Source organism: Lissotriton vulgaris, chromosome 5 (assembly GCF_964263255.1).
Source record: "Lissotriton vulgaris chromosome 5, aLisVul1.2, whole genome shotgun sequence".
NCBI lineage: Eukaryota > Metazoa > Chordata > Amphibia > Caudata > Salamandridae > Lissotriton > Lissotriton vulgaris.
Genome location: NC_141693.1, coordinates 1,139,638,810 through 1,139,662,103, shown reverse-complemented (window position 1 = coordinate 1,139,662,103; position 23,294 = coordinate 1,139,638,810). Strand labels below are relative to the sequence as shown.

At 43.2% G+C, this 23,294-nt stretch overlaps 1 protein-coding gene across 1 annotated transcript in view; it reads left to right on the top strand.

Annotated features, from left to right (window-relative positions):
- AFAP1L2 (actin filament associated protein 1 like 2) overlaps positions 1-23,294 on the top strand; it is a 588,328-nt gene that overhangs the window by 469,419 nt on the left and 95,615 nt on the right. The window contains exon 6 of the mRNA XM_086922880.1: positions 2,660-2,871. Coding sequence (XP_086779006.1) covers positions 2,660-2,871 — 212 coding nt within the window. The remainder of the gene's footprint in view (positions 1-2,659; positions 2,872-23,294) is intronic.

The following is a 23,294-nucleotide window of genomic DNA, read 5'->3' as shown; positions in this document are numbered from 1 at the left end:
CTGAATGATGACTGCTGATGGGTTACTAGTTAATACATTGGATGTCAGAGGGAGGAGTCTGCAAGTACTGTAGGTAACCAAGGATGAAGAGGTTAGACACTAGGGCCTGATTCAAAAAGGGCCATAACACTTGTTGCTGAGGCCACAAAGCCGTGGTGGGGGCCTCCCAGATTGTTGTTTTTGTGTGGAGGTCCGCAATTAGTGTGGGCTCCCACCATGACTGTAGGGCCTCCGTAACAAGTGCTGAGGCCCTTTGTGAATCGGACACATTAGGGTCCATTTGCAAAGGTATTTTCAGCTGAAAAGCATAAGTGTAAGTTTATGACCAAAAATAATTTTTTGACGCCTGCAAAGCTTTCTTAATATACCGCTTGTCTTCTCACATGTCCAGTCCACCCACCTGACAAGCATCTTTAGATCATCTTTCTGCATTTGTGGTTTCCCAAATTCTGGTGTTACACAAATAGCTTGAAAAATTTCTATGAAAAAAACACTTATTTAGATTTTTTTAAATTGAAACACATCTTCTGTCAAAACAATTAGAGCCTTGACCAGAGTGGGTGGTGGCCCTTCCTGCCATTTGGACATCCATGAAGTGGCAGCTTCCTTGATTCAGGATAGCACAGGAATGCTACTGGCATTAAAGGCAACAGCGCAGCGGTGACTCCTCCGCAATAGTGGAGGAGCATCACCCCATTGGCTCAAAGCCAGCAGCTGAAAAATAAAACAATATTTTATTATTTTATTTTTCAGCCACTGGCTGAGCCAGCGTGTGCAGGGAGGGGAGGGCCAGGCCATTGGAGGGTGGAGTAGGTGTGGTAGATGTGCTTGTCTTTGGCTGGCCATACTAACATGTGCAATTAGGTTTCTCCAATCCAGCTGTATTGCTCAGCCGGGTTGGCGAAATAGCACAGACTCCCTGTGCTTGAGCTAGTGTTCATCCAGCCTGCTCAGGCCAATCCCCATGCAGCTCTCATGCTTGAGAGCAGCACAGGGATTGAATGGGGAGTCCATGATGCTGTCCCAGGTACTGCTAGGACCATCAACTGGCAGCATAGGAGCGCGAGGCAGCTGGCAGCACCAGGGAAGTGTTTTTTTTTATTTTTATTGTTAAAACCCTAAGCCCCCGCCTTTGTGGCACGGCAACTAGCTCCACGAGATGTCGAACCTTCAGGGTTTTCAGCAGTGGGATCGGATTGGGATTTCACTCCTCGGGGATATTTGGGTGGGAGATCACATAAGAACCTGTTCAGACCTGCAACACCATCATTCCCTTCACTCCTCCCAAGTCTATAAATATTTGCAGCTCCGACATGCCCTCAATGCCCACATCCCACCAGAAACCTCCCTCCGTGAATTCAGACCTCTGGAAGCCCAGGTGATGATCGGCGACTTGGGTAAAGTGAGGGGGGGTGTCACGGATTTACCGCTCCCTGGTGAACAATGGCCCTGCGACCCTGGACTCTTGCTGCACCCGCTGGGAGGGTTGGGTGGACCCCTTAGAAGAAGCGGACTGGCGGGACGCGCTTATGGCTCCTAAAAACCTGATGACCTCCTCTAAATTACATCTTGTGCAACTTTATTATTGACACACAGCATACCTTACTCCTGCGCATCTGTACAGGGCAGGGCTGCACCCCTCCCCAGCCTGCACTCGATGTCACCATACCCCAGCTATTCTACCACATGGTCTGACAATGTCCTCTTCTAGCTTCCTTCTGGACGGGGGTTGAGTCAGAGCTCATACAGACTTTGGAATGGGTGGTTCCCCATGACCCCTTACGTCTCCTTCTGGGAGGCTTTGATGGTCTTGACGGCTCCAGAGCAGACAAATGCTTCTTGGGCGCTGCGATCGCGGTGGCTAAAAGAGACATTGCAGCAGTTTGATCCCAGGTTAAACCCCCTACTGTGCGTAAATGGCAACGAGAGGTGGATTGGTGTGCGGCCCACGAAGAACCCATCCTTGAGGCTAGGGGATGTCCTGAGAAGTTCAAAAAGATGTGGGGCAAATGGCTGAATTTGTTGTTCTGATTATTATGCAAGCTTCCTTTAACATATGCTATAGCCATTAGGTGACCCCTTCGAGGTCCCTATTCCTAGGCTCGATGTGCTGCTGTCTGATGTCAATGGAATCTGAGACACTGTATTAAATATCACTGTTTATATCGGTTTTGTTTGCTGTAAATGCCAATAAACTTGATTATAAAAAAAACCTTAGCCCCGCAATCCCCCGTACTCTTCCCACCGCCCCCGCATCCCCCCGCCCGCCAGTATTTATTTGTGTCTGCTGCCACTGCAACAGAAGCAGGAAAATGGATTCATATGGGATCACAATCTCGCTCATCAAGTGATGATGAGAGTTGGTTGTCAAAAGGAACCCATTTATGATATGTCAAAAGTAACTAAAATGTATCTTGCTTTCAGAGGACGGAGAACCAGTCAAAAGTAACTAAAATGTATCTTGCTTTCAGAGGACGGAGAACCAGTCAAAAGTAACTAAAATGTATCTTGCTTTCAGAGGACGGAGAACCAGTCAAAAGTAACTAAAATGTATCTTGCTTTCAGAGGACGGAGAACCAGTCAAAAGTAACTAAAATGTATCTTGCTTTCAGAGGACGGAGAACCAGTCAAAAGTAACTAAAATGTATCTTGCTTTCAGAGGACGGAGAACCAGTCAGCAGCTCGTATGAATCCTATGATGAAGAGGAGAGCAGCAAAGGAAAGTGCGTTTCCCACCCGCACCAGTGGCCCTCTACAGAAGCCAGCATAGAGCTGATGAAAGATGCCCGCATTTGTGCTTTCCTCTGGAGAAAGAAATGGTTAGGACAGTGGGCCAAACAACTCTGCGTCATTAAGGACACCCGACTTCTGGTATGAAATTCAAACACTTGCAATCTAAATTGTAAAAGTTTGCGATTATTATGGCGGAAGTAGTCTGGGAGTAACTCAGGAAGGGTTTGGGCACAATGCTTGTTTTATAAAAGAATAGATGCCGTGGCCCAAAGATTTTCTACAAACCAATACTGCGTAGTCTTAAATATACCTCATGTCTCTTTCATGACGCACCCTACAATCCGTGCTCCATTATCTCAATTTTGCAGGTTCTTTTTCATCTCTATTTCCCTTCAGCATTGTTTATAAGTCTCTTTTCTTCCATGTTCCTTCCATTCTTCCTTTTACTTTCTTTTCCTGGGTCAAAATCTGATGATGAAAAAAGTCCCAAAAAATAGTATTGGAGAACCCCACCTGTAACCACCGGCTCAAATTAAACACTGTGTCTGCATTCACACTGTCCAATTCGATTTTCTAGTTTTGTGACACAAATGTTAGATATGGCTGGTTGAGTGCAACAAACTGCTCTTAAGTCTGCAGTCATTGCAATTAGATTTTACAGCAGTGTGTGTTTTAACCCTACTGATGTTTGATCACTCTTTAAGTACATGCTAAACTATTGTCTTATGTATTGCTGTTCTATTATATTTTGCAAAGAATAATTCATTGATTTTATGTTTTTGGTATTTTATCATTAATCTATGAAGGAAAGTACTCACTATACCAAACCATACAAAAGCATACACTGGCAGATTACAAATCTAAGCAAGGAAAGAAAAGTAAAGGGGAAATACGTATGACATTTTCAACAAGCTTTGATAATGACAATAGGCCTCTCTTATGAATAAAAGTGCCTATTGTGTCATTGGTGGGCTTAGGCCTTCAATCATTCATTTTTGCACTCTTGCATCCATCCACTGAGTCATTCTTGCATTCACCCTCCAACGCACCCGCAAAAAAATACACAAACTCAACAACTTATGCAAGATTAAAAAAACATACAAGTAGAAAAATATAACACATGCTGTCATCTAAACACAGTAGGCGTATGCTTGCAATAATGAAACTAAACATTGAGGCAAGTGTCTGTCTTGCAGAAGTATTGTAAATAGTATATCATTGTTTTGATGTACCAGCATGGATGTCAGATTTGTGTCTGACATGTTGGCCATCTTTGAAAGGTAATAGAGTGATACTATGGATAGTAGCATTATATAATGGTCACCTGGGTTAGAGAAATTGACCACATGAGATACAGCCTACTGCATATCAAATAAAGGGCAAGCAACAGATTCATTAGCACTGCCTACAGAGGTGTAGTATACTCTTAACAAACATTAAAATTAAAAGAGAAACTAGGACATTAAAGGAGACCTATAAAAAGAGAATATTTAAAACCAAAGGACTGGCCTACCAACCCGGTAACTGAAGTGCACTCATTTTCAGGTGAATGAACATGTTTAATTTAAAAACAAATTCTGTTTTTTATAAGTCAAGAGAGCCAGTGACTGATACAAATTGAATCATTATCCTCTGCAATATGCTGTCATGGATGGAAGCAGAGTGTAAATGACACTCAGACAGACCAATATTAGAACAAAACTGACCCAAGGTCCCCTATGTAACTATATGAATACACATTTGTGTATTTGAATGTATATCTTATTTAGTGATTTTTTTTATTATAAGTTCCTGGCTGACAGCTTAGAAGAGATTCTACTATCCTTTTTTAAAGTGCAAATTGTCTACCCCTAGGAATTGTCAGAGTAAGAAACGAATACCAAATCCTTCCTTGCAAATATATTTTGTGATATTTCATGTTACAAAATAGAACAATCAACCCCTAAACGCCTATTGAATTTAATATATGCTCTTCACAATCAATATTCATGGTCTACTGCGTTTATCATAATTTTTCATAATCCGCAGATCAGACCTATGGTATCTGAAATATCTTTTCCTATTGAATCAATCAGACCTCTAGCTGGCTTGTTGCTATTACTAACTAAGGCCTCCTGCACTGAGCTTAAGCTTTCACTCAATGCAACCATCAGGCATATTGTTAAAAAAATTCAAATGCATGCAAACTTTTCACTTTACAAAGCAAAATACTATATCTCCCAACCAGGCTTCAGAAAGGATTCTCATGTGCAAAGGTATGCCTATGGTTTGTCAGAGGGGGTAATCAACACCAAACCCTTTCCTACAAAGGTAATCTGTGAGATTCTATGTAACAAATATAAATCTATCTGTAGGCTTTAATTCAGTAGTAATAACAATCCGACCTTAAATGCCAATTGACTTTAACATATGCATTTCCCAATCAATCAATCAATCAATCAATATATAAGGTCTGCTGTCTTTATTGTAACTCTTCATAATAAACAATCAAGCGTATAGTCTTTATCATTGACTGGTCACCATAACCAACTCAAGCCTATTGTACTGAATTTACACTTTCCACAATGTAACCATTAGGCATACAGGTATAAAAGTAGAACTCTATACAAAAATTATAGTCGGCAAAACAAAATACTATCTCTCCTAAGAAAGCCTAACAAGGATTGTTGCATTGTATAGCCACATGGTTCATCAGAAAAATCATTTCCTACTATGGTAATCTGTGAGATTCCATGTAACAAAATGCCTGCAAATGGGCTTTAGCACAGTGTAATAACAATCCATCCTTAAAAGCTGATTGTCCTTAACACATTCTCACAGAGCAAACCTTCTCTAGCCACAGTTTGTCACCTGGGGAAACCATCATAAAAGCCCTTGCCTACTACATAAATCTGTGAGATTCCATGTAACAAAATACCAATCTGTAGGCTTTGATATAGAGTGATAACAATACACACTTACAAGCCTATTGTCTTTAACATATGAGTTTAAAAATAAATATGATGGGACTAGTGCCATTATCTTAACATATCATAATAAACAGCCCAGACCTATATCCATGATTATTGGCTTGCCCTCATAACCAGTCCTGCTGTATATAGTCAAAAAGTACAATACAAGTAGTTTTTTTAGTGGAAGCACCCCTATTCGGCCCAATGAAATCCTGTACTAAGGGAACCAACATTTCAGTGGGCCTTAAACCCCTCTCTCAGTTGTACTCTGAAAGTTTTTTTTGCTGATCACAGAAGAACAGGCGACAGCTACACTGTCAAGCCAGACCTAAAAATCATTTAGATGAGTGTAGCTTTGGGCATGCAATACTGTTCTCAAACACAAAACTACATTGTGCAGTGTAAAATTAATGATTGAAGGGGATGGTGCTGGGACTGCAATACATTCCTCAAGACTGTCCTCCTCACATTTCTGCTGCTGCCAGAGAAAAACAAACACTGTAACTTATCTTATATCTAAGGCACTTTTTTATTTCAAATCATTTTTATTAAAGGAAAAGAACAAAAAATAAACAATAAATAATACTGAGGATACTTAAGATACAAAATGCAATGGCTGACAATGGAATCCCTGATAATGTGGAAGGTGTAACATTACAAAGATGAGCATATGTATCAAATTATAAGCGATATACAGCCACGAGAATGATATGAAAAGACTAAATAAAATAGAACATGAGCAAATATGGAAATATAAAACACAGATACAGGGTACTGAACGCCAAATGTCGAGTACAACGTACCAAGAACAAATTTAGTGCACAACATACATCCAAGATCTTGCCAGTATCGCGATGATACACTGTAGGAGATAGCAAGCCTTCAATTATACCTCATAATACACACAATAGTTCAATATACAGGCAATTATGAACACTAAGAGATGTATCTCCGGGGGATCGAATGAAAAGGAGGAGGCATCAAGGGATTTTCAAAGTTTCTTAGTGGAAGCACGCCAGGGGGAGGAATGTAAGACACTATTATCTACACCTCTAATGCAAGATACCCATTCCCGCCACATCCTAAAGGAGACTTCAGAGGCGTTCTTCTATTTACACAATATCACCTTACATGCTAGGGTGAGTAGTAGGTCCAATAACTGACTGTCATTATCATTAATCACATTTGCATCCAGAGCACCCAAAATGACATAAATAAATTCTCTCTGCAGTTTGATCCTAAGAACATGTTCTATGCAATTAAATATTTTATCCCAATAGTTTCCTAGTGATGGGCAATGAAAAAGCTTATGTGACAAATCACCTTCAACCTGCTCACAATTCTAACAATTAGGGCTGTCTCTTAGGTTGAGTTTAAACAATCTTTGGGGTGTCCAGAATACCCTGTTAAGCAACATATACTTAGTTTGTGACAGAATCGGAGAGACTTTGTTCACAAGAGCTGTAGCGTGAATTTTGCCCCAGTCGAGCTCAATTCCCGTGGTGTTGGGTTCCCCTTCCCACTGTATTTCATTACGTTTCTGGGCTTTCCCCGGCACTGGGAGGAGAAGTTTGTACACTTTTGACACAAAGTGACCTGTTGCTTTGAGACGTGTCAACTGTGGTTTAAGCCATGGTTCTAAGGGTTTGAGAGAGCGTGCGCACAGGAGTGTTTTCAGTTTCAGGAAGGCATAAAATTCCATCGTTGTAAGACAGTTTGCTGCCTGGATCGAGGAATAAGGTAACAGTAAGTGTCCGTCGTATAGGTCACTCACCATATAATACCCTTCGCCGACCAGTGTTCCCAGTGGAGGGGCTACCCGTTAAGTCGAATGGAGGGATTATGCCACAAGGCTATTGAGGTGGTGTTTTTTACTTTAAGACCGGTCGTGTGTACTTGATCCAACCTTAAAAGTGCTAGTCTAGTATTTAACATGATGTATTTCGAGTGAGGAAAGTGTGTCAGGTCCATGGTGAGTAGTGCAGGGAGGGGAACATTGCCAATGAGAGATTTCTCTATCTCTACCCACAGTGGGACATACATTGGATCTTCGATCAACCAATGCGCCCCCTGTTTGCACAAGAATACTGGCTGGTAATTCCTAAAGTTGGGAAGACCCAGGCCGCCTTTTTCTTTAGCTAGTTGCAGCTTCTTCATTGATACCCTGGGCTTCTTCCCCTGCCAAAAAAATGTCCAAAGAGTTTATCCACCTTGTGCAGGAAGTCCTCTGAGAACGTCATCGGGAGCATACTCGCTAGATAGTTTACCAGTGGTGGCACCATTATTTTTAGGGTCTCAGCTCTCCCCCACCACGATAAAAACTTAGGAGGCCAACCATCCAGTAATTTTGATATTTTCTTTAAGAGCTGATCTTCATTGGCTCGTAGAGTAGTAATGAGGTCTTTGTCGAAATCTAGTCCCAGATATTTGAAGCAATCCGGTTGCCAGGTTAAACCAGAGTCCCCTAAGATCTCCTTATTGCCTTTATTATTCAGTAGCTTCACCTCAGTTTTGTCTTTGTTCAGTGAATACCCGGATCCTTCAGAGAACTCCTCTATAGTGGACATAAGAGCTGGTATTGCCTCTCCTGCTCTTTCTGATACGACTAAAACATCATCTGCGTACGCTGTTAGTTTTATAATGCAGTCTTTAAATGTGATTCCGGGGATGTTGTTATTATTGCGGATTTGATACAGAAAGGGCTCTATGGCTAGAAGCAATAGCGAGGGGGAGGGGGGCACCCTTGTCTGGTTCCCTGTTGTAATCTGAAAGAGGACGAGAAGGACTCTCCCGCTCTAACCTTGGCTGAGGGACAGGAGTAAAGAGACATGACCAGACTGTCCTAGGTTGAATTTATGCAAGACAGCCACTAGATATGTCCAGTCTACTTTATCGAAGGCTTTTTCTGCATCGAGTGTTATCGCTGCAGTAGGGGTGGAGAGGAGTCTAGCTTTCTCAAGGACGTGAGCTAAGATTCTGGTGTTGTCGCTGAACAGCCTATGTTTCAGGAAGCCAGCTTGGGAAGGGTGGATCAGTTTTGGTAGGATCTTCTGCAGGGGGTTGGCCAGGATTGAGGCTAAAATCTTGCAATCTAAATTGATAAGCGAGATAGGCCTGTAATTTTTTGGAAGCTTTGGATCCTTACCTTCCTTGGGTAGGACTGCTATGACAGCCTCCGCCAATGTGCCTTTTACCTCACCCGTCTCATTAATTTCACGCAACATGTAGAGTAGTGGGGAGGCTAGTGTGGAGGAAAAGCACTTGTAAAATCTAGCAGTAAACCCATCAGGTCCAGGGGCTTGCCCGCACTTAAGCGATTTTATGGCTTCTACAATTTCGGATTGTGAGATAGGCTTGTTAAGAACTTCCCGGTCTCCCATCCGAAGGGTTGGTAGAGCACATCTCTCTAAATAGTCTTTAACCTTATCTTCCTTCACATTCTGATTTCTGGCATACAAACGCTCATAAAACTCTTTGAATATCTCTGCAATTTTGAGGGGGTCAGACCAGGACACACCCGTTTTGTCTAATATACCTGTCAAACGCCAGAAAATCCTAGATTACTTACGTAGGCAGAAAGGGGATATTGCCTTGTTGCAGGAGTCTAAATTAGAAGCCAAACAATTTCACACACTCATGAACAAATTATTTACAGAGGTTGTAGGGTCGGAAGCAATCGCTAAAAAGAACGGAGTGCTGACACTGATTGCTAGAAAGGCCAATGTAGACTTAATTTCATCTACACCAGACTCTAAAGGGAGGTGGGTCACAGCTAAATTACTTAAGGATGACATTGAATTCTATATTACAAATATTTATGCTCCCAACACATGTGAATTGTCATTTTGGGCAGACCTCACAAAGCAGCTGGACACTATCCCCGACACGGCTGTTCACATCCTTGCAGGTGACTTTAACTTACTGGCTGATCCCACCCTTGACAGGGATTCTAAGTTCCCCTTTCGTAGTAATAAGGAGCATAAGGCCTTCGCTAAACTCTGTAGCAGATTTCAAATGATAGACTCCTGGCGTTTACAAAATCCGGATGGAAGGGATTATACATTCTACTCCTCTCCACACGACTCATTCTCCTGAATTGATTACTTATTTATCACCAAAAATGCCATAGCTAGAATTGAGGATACGAGCATAGAGCCAAGGGTCATTTCAGATCATTCCTGCATTTCACTCACTGTTTCCAACATAAAGCCGACACTTCGCCAATCAATATGGTGCCTCAACGAAGAAATCCTTGAAAAGAAGCAGCACAAAAATACTATTGAAGCTGCTATAAAAGATTACCTAGAAGATAACAAAAGGGGTGATACCACTGACGACACGATGGGAGGCACTGAAAAGCACTATACGGGGGTCATCATTAAACTTAAATCCGCCATAAAAACTACAACGCAGCCTTAGAGAAGCTAGAGGGTGAAATTTCTGCCTTGGAGTCTAGATATTTACATGATAGGACAGAAGAGACTCTGAATAAACTAACTAACCAAAAATACGCTTGCAATAAAATAATAAGTGAAAGAGCAGGAGTATGTTAGACAGGAGGAAGCGTTTTAAAATATGTGAATCAAACAAGGCGGGGAAGGGCCTAGCGGCCTATCTTAAATTCAAGATATCTAAGGTACTTTAACTGCATTATAACACAATGTGTGTGCTATGCTGGGGCAGCTGCTTAAACAAACAAAATAATCACAGCTTTGTGGAGGGGAAGCACTTTTTCTGTGGAAGCACACAACTTCTGTCCAATCAAAACATGTGATCCTGGCTAGGCATGGGCGGAAAATCCGTTCCGCTCGCGGATTTTGCGGATTTTCGGGAAATCCGCAATCCGCGAGATTTGCGAATTTCCCGCAAAATCCGCAAATCCGCGAGCAGCGGATTTTGCTCGCACTGCTCGCACTGTTCGCGTGAGTTCGCGCCCCGCGAATAAGTGCAAAATTGCAGAAATACGATCTTAGCAAAACTGAAAGTAACTACTTACCAGGTTCAAAAGTTCAGGCACATCATTAGTAGCCATTTCCTGTAGTGCTTCCTGAGGGGCCCCTCCAGAGTTCAGTTGCCAGTTGCAACTATTATGTGACCCTGCTCTGAACCTCAGAATAGTTACACATATGCCACAAAGGTCCTGAATTACAGCTAAGGGAGACAAGCAGGAGCCAGGCTGGAAGTTAAAATCCATTAATCAGCCCCTAATTCATTATTGTCAGTTGGGGCAGGGCAGGTGTTGTAACTAATTTTGCAACAATGAAAGCACTTAGCAAGTGCAAAAGATCACTAATCAGGGCGCACTAAGGAAGCAGGTGCCAGCTAAAAAAATATTCTGTGACACATTAATCAGCCCCAAATTAATTCAGGTCACTTGAGGCAGGGAAGGTGTGCTTTGCTTTGCCGAAAATAATGTACACTGGACAACCAGAGGGTGTGGTGATGAAACAGAGGGTGGCATGGGTGGGCCAGAGGGTGGCATGAGTAGTCAGAGAGTGGCAGTGGTGACAGAGAGTGGCAGTGATGAAGAAGAGTGTCCCAAACAGGCTGGACACGTAGAAACAACAAGTTCGCAAAACTTGCGACCCGACAGGTAAGTTCGCAAATTGCGAAATTGTAAAAACCCTCGCGAACTGGCAGAAACACGGGCGAACACAAAAAAAAAAAATTCGCGGGAATTCGCGGATTTTGCGGATTGCGAATCCGCAAATCCGCAAAATTCGCGAACGCGAGATCCGCAAAATTCGCTCATGCTTAATCCTGGCCACTAACATGCGAGTAGTGTGGCAACCATAGTGCTGAACAAAATTGTGTTGTTGCTCCTGCGCTTTTCCTGCCTTTTTCAAATGGCTTGGTGTGCTGTGCCGTTAGTCAGTTTGTGTTGCCTGCTGACCGTGATGCAAGTCTGGTTCTGTGCTCACTATCTCCTCTAATTAAAGGTTCATTTTGGAACTGAAGTCTAGGGGACTGTCATTTTTCCTAGACCGTATCACTGACAATAATTGTGGAGGAGGACAGAGGTGCCCTATTTGAGCAATTACTACTTACTGATCAAGGTTTCTCCACATCTCTTGTCTATTAAGTTTGGAATTCCTGTTTGGCTGATTCCTTTGTTTGTCTGTTGCAAGGTTAGTGAATCTTAAAACAATGATGGGTGTGTGCATCTGCTCACCTGTTCCTATACTTATGGGAGTGCAACTGTTCTTTTTGTTCTGATTATATTGGTGAGTCCATGTGTGACAGACTTTTTGAATTGGAACTTTCTATGTGATGTGTTCATTGCATAATTTATGCCAGCGGCGTGCCACCATTTCAATTTGTGTGTGATTAATGGTCAACAGCACAGCATTCTGCTACAGTAGAAGTTAATTCAATAATAAAAAATTTTGTTGTAATCAAACTTAATGAACACTTACGTTTTTGCACATGTGCATACTGCATGAAGTTTTGAGTAAACCGCTACTGGATGATAAGCTATCTCTACCAAGCTTATTGAGAAAGTAATGTATTTTACAAGTTACTGATAGCAGTGACTACTTTATTTATGTTATCAGTAAGACAATATATACTTTTTGTGTTACCTTTTTTTTTTACACATGTACATGCATTATTGCTTTAATAGATAAGACCAATTTAGAATTTCAAGTATCACACCCCCACTGTCTTTCTTACCTTCCTGGTGAGCATCCAGTGTGTTGAGAAATTTGGGAAACTATTTTTCTTGTCTAAGTTGAGGTATTACAAGGTGACACTTGTTCAGCAGAACGAAAGTGATCTTTGTTACGGGACTGCTGAGGCAGATTTGGTTTTAAAAAATGTAGGAATTTGCCTTCATTAAAATGACCAAGAGATATTGATGTTTATCAATCTGCTTCTAAACAAATATTCATGCGTTATGGAAAAAAAAGCATTTTAATTATGAAATGCTACAATTATTTTCACAAAAGCAAGGCATTGATGAGATGATTGTAAAATATGTGTCGCCATTAGGATCTCTATCAACCTATGTGACTTTGAACAAATCAGCTATGAATAAGTCTTAGGTAATCAAATTTTGATAAAAACCAACTACCAAAAAAGTTCAAAAGAAATTCAAAATCTCAAGTCACTATGGTTCAAAAGAAAAATGCCCAAGATAAGAATAAGTAATATAATGGCACATGTGAACTGAGAAAGTAAACAAATGTAGCTGGTTACAGGCTTGGTAATTAATCACATGTAGACAATATTAAAAGTGTTCTTGCCTTAGGTAAGATTTGTTCCATGAGTAAAAAAAAAAAAATATAACAATTTCGCTTGAATATGCAGAAGTACTGCACGTAAGAAATACATTTTGTGACAGTTGAAGATGACAATCCATCAGGTTTCTGTCATGACCATGGTATTGTATTGAATGTGGGTGATGGGAAATTGTGTGGCATGCAAGAATAAGAGATTTCTCTCATGCATCCTTGGAATGGATAAGCTTATTTCTGTTTTTGTTGACGCATGCGCTAGTTTGCCATATTATGCAAGGAAGTGTCATCACAAAACTGGTTTAATAGAAAATTGTCTCACCTGATGTTGATCCTAGTGGCTATATTGGGCATAGAATAAATCTAATTGGGTATTTCTTGTCTAATATGGAATTATAGGCTGGACGCACAAGTGCGAAAGTATATGTCTCTAAGAAAGGAAAGTTATCAGTAGGTCGGCCTCATCAGGAGGAGATCTGAAACAAACTTAACCCTAGAGCTGATCCTCCTATGTTTATAGTTAACTCTGCTGAAACTGAAAATGTCAACCATGAGTCAACAACGCTCCAGGATTTCATTTCATTTGTTTCCACTTTACAGGAGAAATGTAGTTATTTTATTGGGACAAATTGGGTTGATATCAGAGTTTTAAACACACAATAATTCTAAAGGGAAATGTACTTTTAGTTATACACTACATAAGATATGTTCAACTAACATATAGAAGTAAATGGAAGGGGATTTTGGCTGATCTGGTGACTGAAGAGAAAATAGAGCCAATTGCATATTCTTCATTGGCTTCTCCTATGGTGATCATGGTCAAAATCCCGGGGGAGTTGAGGTTATGCATAGAAATCTGTAGTTTAATGAGGAAATATGGGTAGACTCATCCTCTTCCCAATTTCCATGAGATGGTATCTACTTTAACAGGAGTGTCTGTTTTTTGCCCGCTTTAAATTTTGCGAGCTCATGCAAAACGATTGTTTTGGATGACAAATCCAAGTGTTTGACAGCAATTGTCACTCCAGAGGGGATGCTTTGTTATTGTAGAATGCCTTTTAGCTTTGATTGTGGGGTTTCCGTCTTTCAAATGTTAATGAAAAAATTGATTGGTTGCTTTTCAAGGCAATAATTTAGTCTTTGGTGGAAGTGTCTGGGAACGTGACCAGAATTTGTGCAAGATACTGGATGCAGTGTAGTAGGAGGGTTTCACTTGAAGCGAAGTGAAAATTCAGGAAACGGGAAGTAGAATAACTATGACATTCTGTTTTAGGAGTGCAGTTAATATGGATAGATGAAAGAAATTCAAGAATATCCAGAGGGAACAAAAATGTTTTTTTTACTTGTTTTTTTATGGAGGGAAGGTATGTGGCAACCATACTGTTGTTGAACACAGTTGTGCTGTTGTTCACTCAGTTTCCTGCCTTTTCCGAATGCGCTGGCTGATGACCATGATGGGACATCTGTATTATTTTTCCCACGATCTTCTATAATTAAAGGTTCACTCAGAATTCGAGTTTAGTGGACCACCATTCTTCATACACGCTAGAGGCAGAGCCAATGCCCCTCTTTGTATTACTCCTGAAAGCTCATTTTTAGGTTGATCACCTTACATCTTGTGACAGCTGCACTGTCAAGCCAGACCTAAAAAAGCGAGAAAGCTCTTTGCTCTTTCAGGTCAAAGAAAATGATGGCAAGGCGACAAAATGCAGATGCAGAGTAAAAGGAAAGATCTGGGTAGGATGACAGCTTTCACCAAGACAAAGGGGTGTTAAAAGAAATAATGCTCTTAATAAACATAATCACACATACTAGTCTTCAAATTCCTTCCACATATGTACTGATTGGCTCAAGGAGGTTTTTTTCAGAACCATAATTTATCAATTTTCAGCAGAAAGAAATGTGTCAAAGCACATCTCTCAATTGTTCAGTCCTACTTTCTTGGGAGTCATTTGCTTCTCCTCCGAGTTCTCTACTCTCCCAGATCCCTCCACCACATCCCTTCAGAGAACAAAGGAAGCTAATTGTCTCTACTCTGGTACCACACCAATTTTAGTTTCATTTCTGGAATGGATGAGTAATAACAGCGAGGAAAGATGATGGTGTGATTCCTGTGCACTATTGGAACAAGCAGACAAGACGGAGAGTGGCAAAAGTGAGAGAGACCTCCTTTCAGCGGGAGGTGAGCAGTTGAGGATCAGTGAAAGCCAACAATGGCATTCACAGTTTTAATATATTTTAATATTTTTCCTAAGACAAAAATATGCAATGAACAGTAATTGAAATTGTGGAGACTGTTATATATTCAAAATAATGTTTTCAGTGGTGGAGCCAAGGAATGTTTGCTTTGATTGGCTTCACAGTAGAGATAAGGAAATATTGTGTGTTTTCCTCCAAAATCAGTGAAGCGATGAAAGGATTCCAAGCTTCCTCCAAGAGGAAATTAAGAGTATTTCAGAGTGGAGAGAGGCCAGAACTGCCTGGCCTCCTTTAAAGTACATCAAGTTAACCATTGCATCAGTCTCCACTCGGTTTGAGCATTAGAAAGGATTGATTGATGTTAAGTTAGTGTTGGTAGGCTACTCGGTCACGTTTGATAATCTATATACAAAAAATCCTTGTGAGTGACTTGCTATGGGTAGGACTATCCCTCTTTCAATGGATTGATTTAAATCCTTCCTTGCTGATACAACCTCTTGGTCAGGTGTGGATGGTGTGGCAGCTTTGTGGATTACGTCAGCCTGTGGTGTCTGCAGGGTTTCCCTTTAACCCAAGTGCCTTTTAGCAAATATATAGAACAATTTCACAAAATTCTGAGGGAACAGGATGAAGGCTTCCACAACTAGGCTAACAACTCGCTGCATCGTTTCTGGAGGTACGGGTGAGGAGGGAGGAACAAAAGGGCGAGCAGGAGGGTGCTGCTTGAGTTTGGTTTTAAAAGGTACATGCAATTAATTTGCTCTTTTCTAGTTATATTTTTTTTACCCATAAGAAAGTTGTGGAGCTAAAAGGATTCCAATTTAATTCATGACTGTGAAAATACATATTATTTTGTAGGTAGTAAATAGCTGGAAGTGATTATAAAAAAATAGCAGCGACATACCTAAGGCAGCGAGAGAAGAAAAAAAGCAAACATAATAACTGTTTTGTTGCAAAGAAATTACTTTCAGAGGTCATTCGATTGGAAAATATGATAAAGATTATTGGTAATACAGTGCTTTGGTCATCATGAGGAGTCGCGGTCATTTATTAAAACAGACTCAGAGGTCAGAAAAAAAGAGTACTCTCTGTACTAAAAGTAGATGGGTGATGGTTGAAGTTATGGAGGAGGTTGTGCCCCAGACCCCTGCAGTATACTGTTGCTCAAGTGAGGATGATGGAATACCTGCTTTAGAATTTGCTTTAGAAATTCGAAATTACCCAGCGCCTTATATAATGTAAACACTTTAATATAAATAATGCGCAAAGATTTAGAAAGAGCAATAATAGTTACAGCGCTGAAATGGCAATCCAACATTGAAATAAAGAAGATCATACAAAGGCAGTTAAAGGAAGATTTCAATTTAGTGTGCCCTTGGAAAAGGAACTATCTTACCAACATATGTTTTAATTTTCATTCCATTGGGCATAGGTTTTGTATTTGTGAGACCCTTTTTATCATTATCGTGAAATTAGAATTTTTCAATGTGGTACAAACCCATCTCTTGTTTCAAGCAGAACACAATTGGCTAAGATGGGGATTTGATAGTCTTCTGTTGAGAGAACAGGAATGTCTGTATCTCTTCACTATGCACACAATATTTTTTCTCAACAATCTACAAACGAAAGAGTAAGGTAGCCTTAACCTCCTTATTTTATGGGACATGTTGAAGAGCGTCATCAAGAAAGATTGCCAATATAAATTGCATAAAGCCAGAAATGTCAAAATAAGAATTAGGCTGTTGAGGGCTTGTAAGAGACGTATAGAACATCAAGCATTGAGTGAGAAAAGCCTATAGCTACCCAAAAAAAAAGTTGTTTTAAAGAAATGATTATTATAATACGATTATTTCTGCAATATTACCTTGAGTTGGGCTACATGAATGCCAACACTAGGTCCCACAGTTAAGTAGGATGTCAGCAGAACCCAGTTCACCAGCCTATCACACCTAGTAGCAGTCCCTTGGTCTTTTGAGCTGGTGACTGGGTTCTGCTGAAACATTATTTAGTTGTTTGTAGGCCTCTTCTGTTGGCAGATTTGCAGCTAAAATGCTCTTAAATGACCAAGGTATGGAATACCATGAAAGAGGGATGTCGGCCTTTGGCTAGAGTACACAGAAAAAGTGAAAGAAGTAAATGTGAACAGAGGGAGAAACAGAAAAAACGAGCATGAGAGAGGTAAGAAAAAAGTAAGGACAAGAGAAAAAAGATTAATAGAAAGAGGAAATAAAGAACAGGAGGAGGAAGTGTGACAGGAAGGAAGGAAGCATGAAAGAAAAAAGGAAAATAGCTAGAACTTGAGATGGAAGGGTGAAAGGGTTAACAGGTGAAAGAATGACGGATGGGAGAATGGACAAGATGGATGGGTGAAAGGACTGATGAATGAATATATGAATATTATTGCAGTACGGATAGGCAAAAGGATGGATGAGTGGATGGAAAGGTGAAGGGATCGGCAGATGGATGGACGAATAGACGGCTTTAATTAATGGTGCTAAGTGGGTGAGGGATGTGTTTTGATCAGGGACATGTAAGCCAATAGTGAAGACTAATCTCTGCTTCTCATCTGGGACAAGGCAGTAGTAGAGGTTCCTTCCGATCTCCCCCTGGTGTTTTTACCTCAAGCGAGCAGTGTGCAACACCGTTAGCACTTTCTATTACTCCCACCAACAAGTTGCACTTCACAATTGTGTGATGTCAGTTGCAACTAATCTTATGGGGACAAATAAGAGCTGGTTGTAGGAAAGTTCCCCTTTTTGACATGGTCACCCCCATTTATTGCCCTAGTACTGATGCTTTCTGACTGAAAGTGCACTGGGTGCCTGCTAACCAGGACCCCAGTGCCAGTGCTCTTTCACCTTGAATCAAGTAAATATCGAATTGTAACCCAATTGGCAAGGACTTTAGCACCCCTGTAAGTCCCTAGTAAATAGTACCTCTGGTACTCAGGGTATGAGTGTCCCTAAGGGCTGCAGTATGTATTGTGCCACCCAAGGGGACACTCACAAAAATTGCATGCAGCCTGCCGTTGCAGATGTGTGAAATAGCGCAAACCATTTTAAGAACACAACATGGCACACTCCCTGTATGCCATGTCCACGCACACTGCATATACAATATATGTCACCCCCACAGCAGGCCTAAGAGCCGTAAGGCAGGGTGCATTATATTATATGTGAGGACAGATCTGCATGAGCAGATATGCCCCTGTGGTGTCTGGTTTCATTGCCATGACACTGCAAGTGATCAGGAAGCAATCTTAATCATCTGTACTGGGCACTGGTCATGGCGAGTTACCCAGCTACTTAATGGCTTCATTGAAAATAATGGTGTTTGGTATCAAACACCTCATCTTAATAAATGCACATTGATGCCAATGCTGGATTTATTATGACATGCGCGCCGACTGCATCTTAGCGGTACTCCTGAAACCTACCAGTCATTTACTGTGCTGACTGATTGGACTCTTCCAGCCTACCACCACAGATGATTTTCTGATGCCCTGCTCTGGTGAGCCAACATTCTTAGAGGTTAGGAACAATGCCTTCTCCGGAGAAGGATGATCACACTTCCTCCATCAGACTGACTATTGAATTAGCATACCAAGGGCATAGACTACAAACCCTCGGCTGCCTTTGATATGCGACTCCGGCTTCCTGCAGACCTGGAGAATGCCACCCCCTACCCTGGGGCCCATTTGGCAACAGAGTAGGCGGGAATATTAGCTAGTCAGTAGGCGTGTTGCATTATCAGGCTAGGTACACCTCTAAGGTGGGCCACTTGAAGTGGACACTCGAAGAAGAGTTCCACCATCTTGTTTTTGGGTGAAAATAGGAACTCTAGTTCAGGTATATGCCCACTATCCACAGGAAATGGTCATATAGGGGCAGTAATCACCCCAAGGGTAGGTAATCCATTGACTACTATCTTACACTCCCCTTAATGCCCCTTAACTCAGTATTTAGGTGGCCTCCTGACACCAGGAACTCAGATTTGTCTACCTGCGATTGGGAGAAGGAAAAAGAAGAACCAGCATATGCAAGAACTGTGGACCAGCACTGAAACTGGTGCCAAACCCTGCCTGGCTGTTGCTCTCCTGACAATTTCAAGCAATAACTTCTCCTACGGGTAGGTCGCTTCCCCACCGCTGCAACGCCACCTGAGCCTTGCCTGTGACCTCCTCCTTCCTGCCAGCTGCCTGCTGCTGCCTCGGCTGACCTGCGCCGAGCCCCCACCTTGCTCCGCCCAGGTCCCCTCCTGGGAGACCCTCCCTGCGTGACTGCTGCCACCTCTTCGCTTCTGTACCCCCGTGTGCCAGTGCCTGCTCCCCTTTTTTTCTGTACCCCGTGTGCCTGTCGCCCCTGGTTCCCTTCTCACCCTCGCTCTGCTGTTTCCCCCGTTTTCCCGCCACTGACTCCCTTGTGGCCCCACCCCCCGTGCCCATTGGCTGGCCTGCCCTCCCGCCTCCCAGCTGACCCCTTCTCCCCCCTCCGACTTATGGGGGACGCCGCACGGCGGCGCAGGGGACGCGCGCAGTGGGCGTGCCAAAGGCGCGCCTAAGGCAAGCCCGTCCACGCCTGGACTGCGCCCAGCGCCAGGACCCCTGGCCCCCGTCGCTGCCAACCAACCCGACGGAGCTACGACACCGCCACCCTCCGTGCACTCAACACCGGCCGGACCCCCGCCTGCCACCGAGCCACCCCGAAAGGCACCCACGGACCCTTCACCTGCCAAGCCTACAAATTCACCTGCCTCCGGACCTGCACCGCACCTGCCAGACCAGGCACCAGCAACAACCACCTGCAGTGCATCCTGCTCAACACCCGCTCCATCTACAGGCACGCCGTCTAACTCTGGAACCTCCTCGACAAAAAAGCGCCGGACGTCGCCTTCCTCACAGAAACCTGGATGAATGCCTCCTCAGCCCCCGACATTGCCATAGCCATCCCGGATGGCTACAAGATCACCCAGAAGGACCGCGCCAACCAAACCGGAGGAGACATCACCTTCCACAGAAACACCATCCGCATCACGACCAACTCCGACGACACCCTCACCGCCGCCGAGCCCCTTCACTTCCAGATACACACCGACCCCAAGACCACCCTCAGAGGCACCCTCATCTACAGACCCCCGGGACCACGCACACAATTCAGCGAAGCCATCGCAAACTTCATCAGCCCAGTTGCCCTCACCTCCTCAGACTTCATCCTCCTTGGGGACCTCAACTTCCACCTGGAAAACAACAATGACAACACCACCACCACCCTGCTGGACAACCTCGCCAACCTCCGACTCAAACAACTGGTCCACACCCCCAACCACTACGCCGGCCACACGCTTGACCCAGTCTTCTCCTCCAGCAACCACATCTCCTTCAGCCACTCCACCGAACTACACTGGACAGATCACAGCTGCGTCCACTTCAACTTCAGAAAAACCACGACCCACCACCACCCGCAACAGGCTCCCCGCAGATGCTGGAGCAAGATCACCACCGGCCAGCTCACCACCTCGCTGAGCCAGAACCCTCCCACCACCACCACAGACTCCAACGAAGCAGCCTGCAACCTCACACAGTGGCTCACCAACTGTGCCGATGCCCTTGCACCACTGAACAACCCTCCCAGCAGACCCGGCAGCAAGAAAGCCTTGTGGTTCACCAACGACCTCAAGGACTCCAAGAAATCCTGCCGCACCCTCGAGAAAGCCTGGCGCCACGACCAGTCAACAGAAAACACGCACCCACGCACACAAGGCTCTCCACGACATGGGCCCCAAATACCTCAACAACCACCTCACATTCCACACGCCCACCCGCCGGCTCCGATCCGCCAGCATCGCCCTCGCCACCGTCCCACGTATTCGCAGAACCACCACCGGAGGAAGATCTTTCTCCTACCTGGCGGCCAAGACATGGAACTCCCTCCCCACCCACCTACGGCTGACCCAGGACCATCTCTCCTTCAGGAAGCAACTCAAGACCTGGCTCTTCAAGCAGTAGCAGCACCTCCCTCCCCCCCCCCCCCCCTCCCCAGCGCCTTGGGACCCTAGCGGGTGAGTAGCGCGCTTTATAAATGTAATTGATTGATTGATTGATTGACTGCCACTGAACAGCCTCCCCAGACCCTTGGAGGACTGTCCAGTACTTCGCCAACCAAGCAGCATCTCCCTTGAGGTGGAGGAGCCATCTGTTTGCACCTGCAGGCACAGATCATATCTGCCCGGTTTACTGCTTTGCTGGCCATCTGGCCCACCTGGGGAGCGTCTCACCAGGAGGAGCTCATGGAGGGTCCAGGAGTTCAACCCCATTGTTTCACCAAGTCTCGAGACACTGAGTCTTCCCAAAGCCTCTCTGCACTAATACCTGGCGTATCGGAACCCTTGCAAGCACCAAGATCTCCAAGGTCATCACCCAGAGTGGCCCTGAAGTCTTGTTTTCTCCCCCTCTCCAGGTCACCGAAGCCAAGTGAGAGCCTCGAACTACAGCAACTCGAAAACAAAGCACCTCTGCGGCTGAGCCCCCCAGCCCAGGTTTACGTAAACCAGATGAGACCCTCAAGAGCTGAGCCCCACTTTGGGTTCTGCCGGACTTGTCCCAAAGTCCCCCCTTGCAGCCTTTCTTTTTCAGGTACTTTTGCCTTTGACTTTCACCATGTAGCCTACAGGCTACCAACGCTACCAGCACCTCTGCACCTGGACTCCCCATGGCAAGTAAAACCAAACGGCTGGTGATTTTGAGGACCTTGGCCCCTAAGCACCTTAAGTCCCAAAAGCCACCCTCCAGTACCTCTTGCAAGTATATGTATGCAGTGTATGCTATTCCTATAGGTTAACATGAGCACATTTGAGGCTCATACCTCAAAACCATTATTTGACTGTATTTTTGCTAATACTACAAAAATCTCTTACTCCAAATGTACTTTCCTGATGCCAATAATATTGGTGTCTAAAATTATTTTTAAAATCTGTATTCTTTTTCAAAATTGTTCTCCGGTTTCTTTTTGAGTTTGTGTCTCATTTAGTGACTGTGTGTACAACAAATGCTTAACACTACCCTCTGATCAGCTGCCCGACCACACTACCACAAATAGAGCACTTGGGATTATTAATGTAAGCCCTGTAAACGAATATGGGTCATCTGTACTTTTTGCAAGGTTTGCCCCTTCATTGGCACTAACACATAAGAAACCAGCTTCATACACCGGTGCCCCCCATCAGCAACCCCAGGCTCAAATAAACACTGATAATAACCATGAGGCTGATAGCATGTGTACAGATTTTAGCAAGGAAATAGGCTCATGCATTAAGGGCTGCAGGGATGTATGGCATAAAATGCGTTTGATTTTTCTAATATGCCTTTTGTTTAATCTGATGGCTGTTATGATTACCAATATTAATAATAGTTAACATAATTCTATTACAAAAGGTTCACGTGCTGATTGTACATATTAAAAAACCTTTTATTGTATAATGCCAACAGTTGCGTTCTGTCTATTGCTTTCAGTGGCAGAGGGGAGTGTTCACACATATAACACCTGCAGATAGCAGTTTCCTAAATGTAATTCATTAATTTAATTCAATAGTGCATTATCACTTCAAAACTGTTTTTTCCTTTTCCACCAAAGAGAAAAAAAATCCTTGGTGAAGCTATTTCCCCCTCACTCCTACAAATGTTGTGGGGTTCCCTGACATTCACACCCTAGACATACATTTACTCATTCTCTTGAGAGCAATACATGTCCATGACCAGTGTATAATTGGGCCTTAGAAACTCATAACTTTTTGGGTGTTCAAACACTTCCACCAACGTCCCTTGACCGAGAACAACCACTGCCACCCATGGGGAAAAAATGAAGAAGATATTATCACACATACAATTGCAGGTGGGTGTATGTACATACAAGCATCATTATATGTTCTGAGAATCGCAAGCCTTGATTCACACCTTTAAATCAAGTTATATGCAAACTTTAATGTAACTTAAGTATGAAAATGGCATTTTGAATCAGAAGCATTGTTTTTGAGGGAGTTGGTGAGTTTTCCATTTTTTCAACCCCTTCTTATCACTACAGGGCAAGACAGTTGGCCAAATGCAGTGTTTTCTTTAATTATTATGTTGTCAACACCTGTCAAGTCAATCGGGCTGAAATGCGTGGGACTTAAGAATGAAATG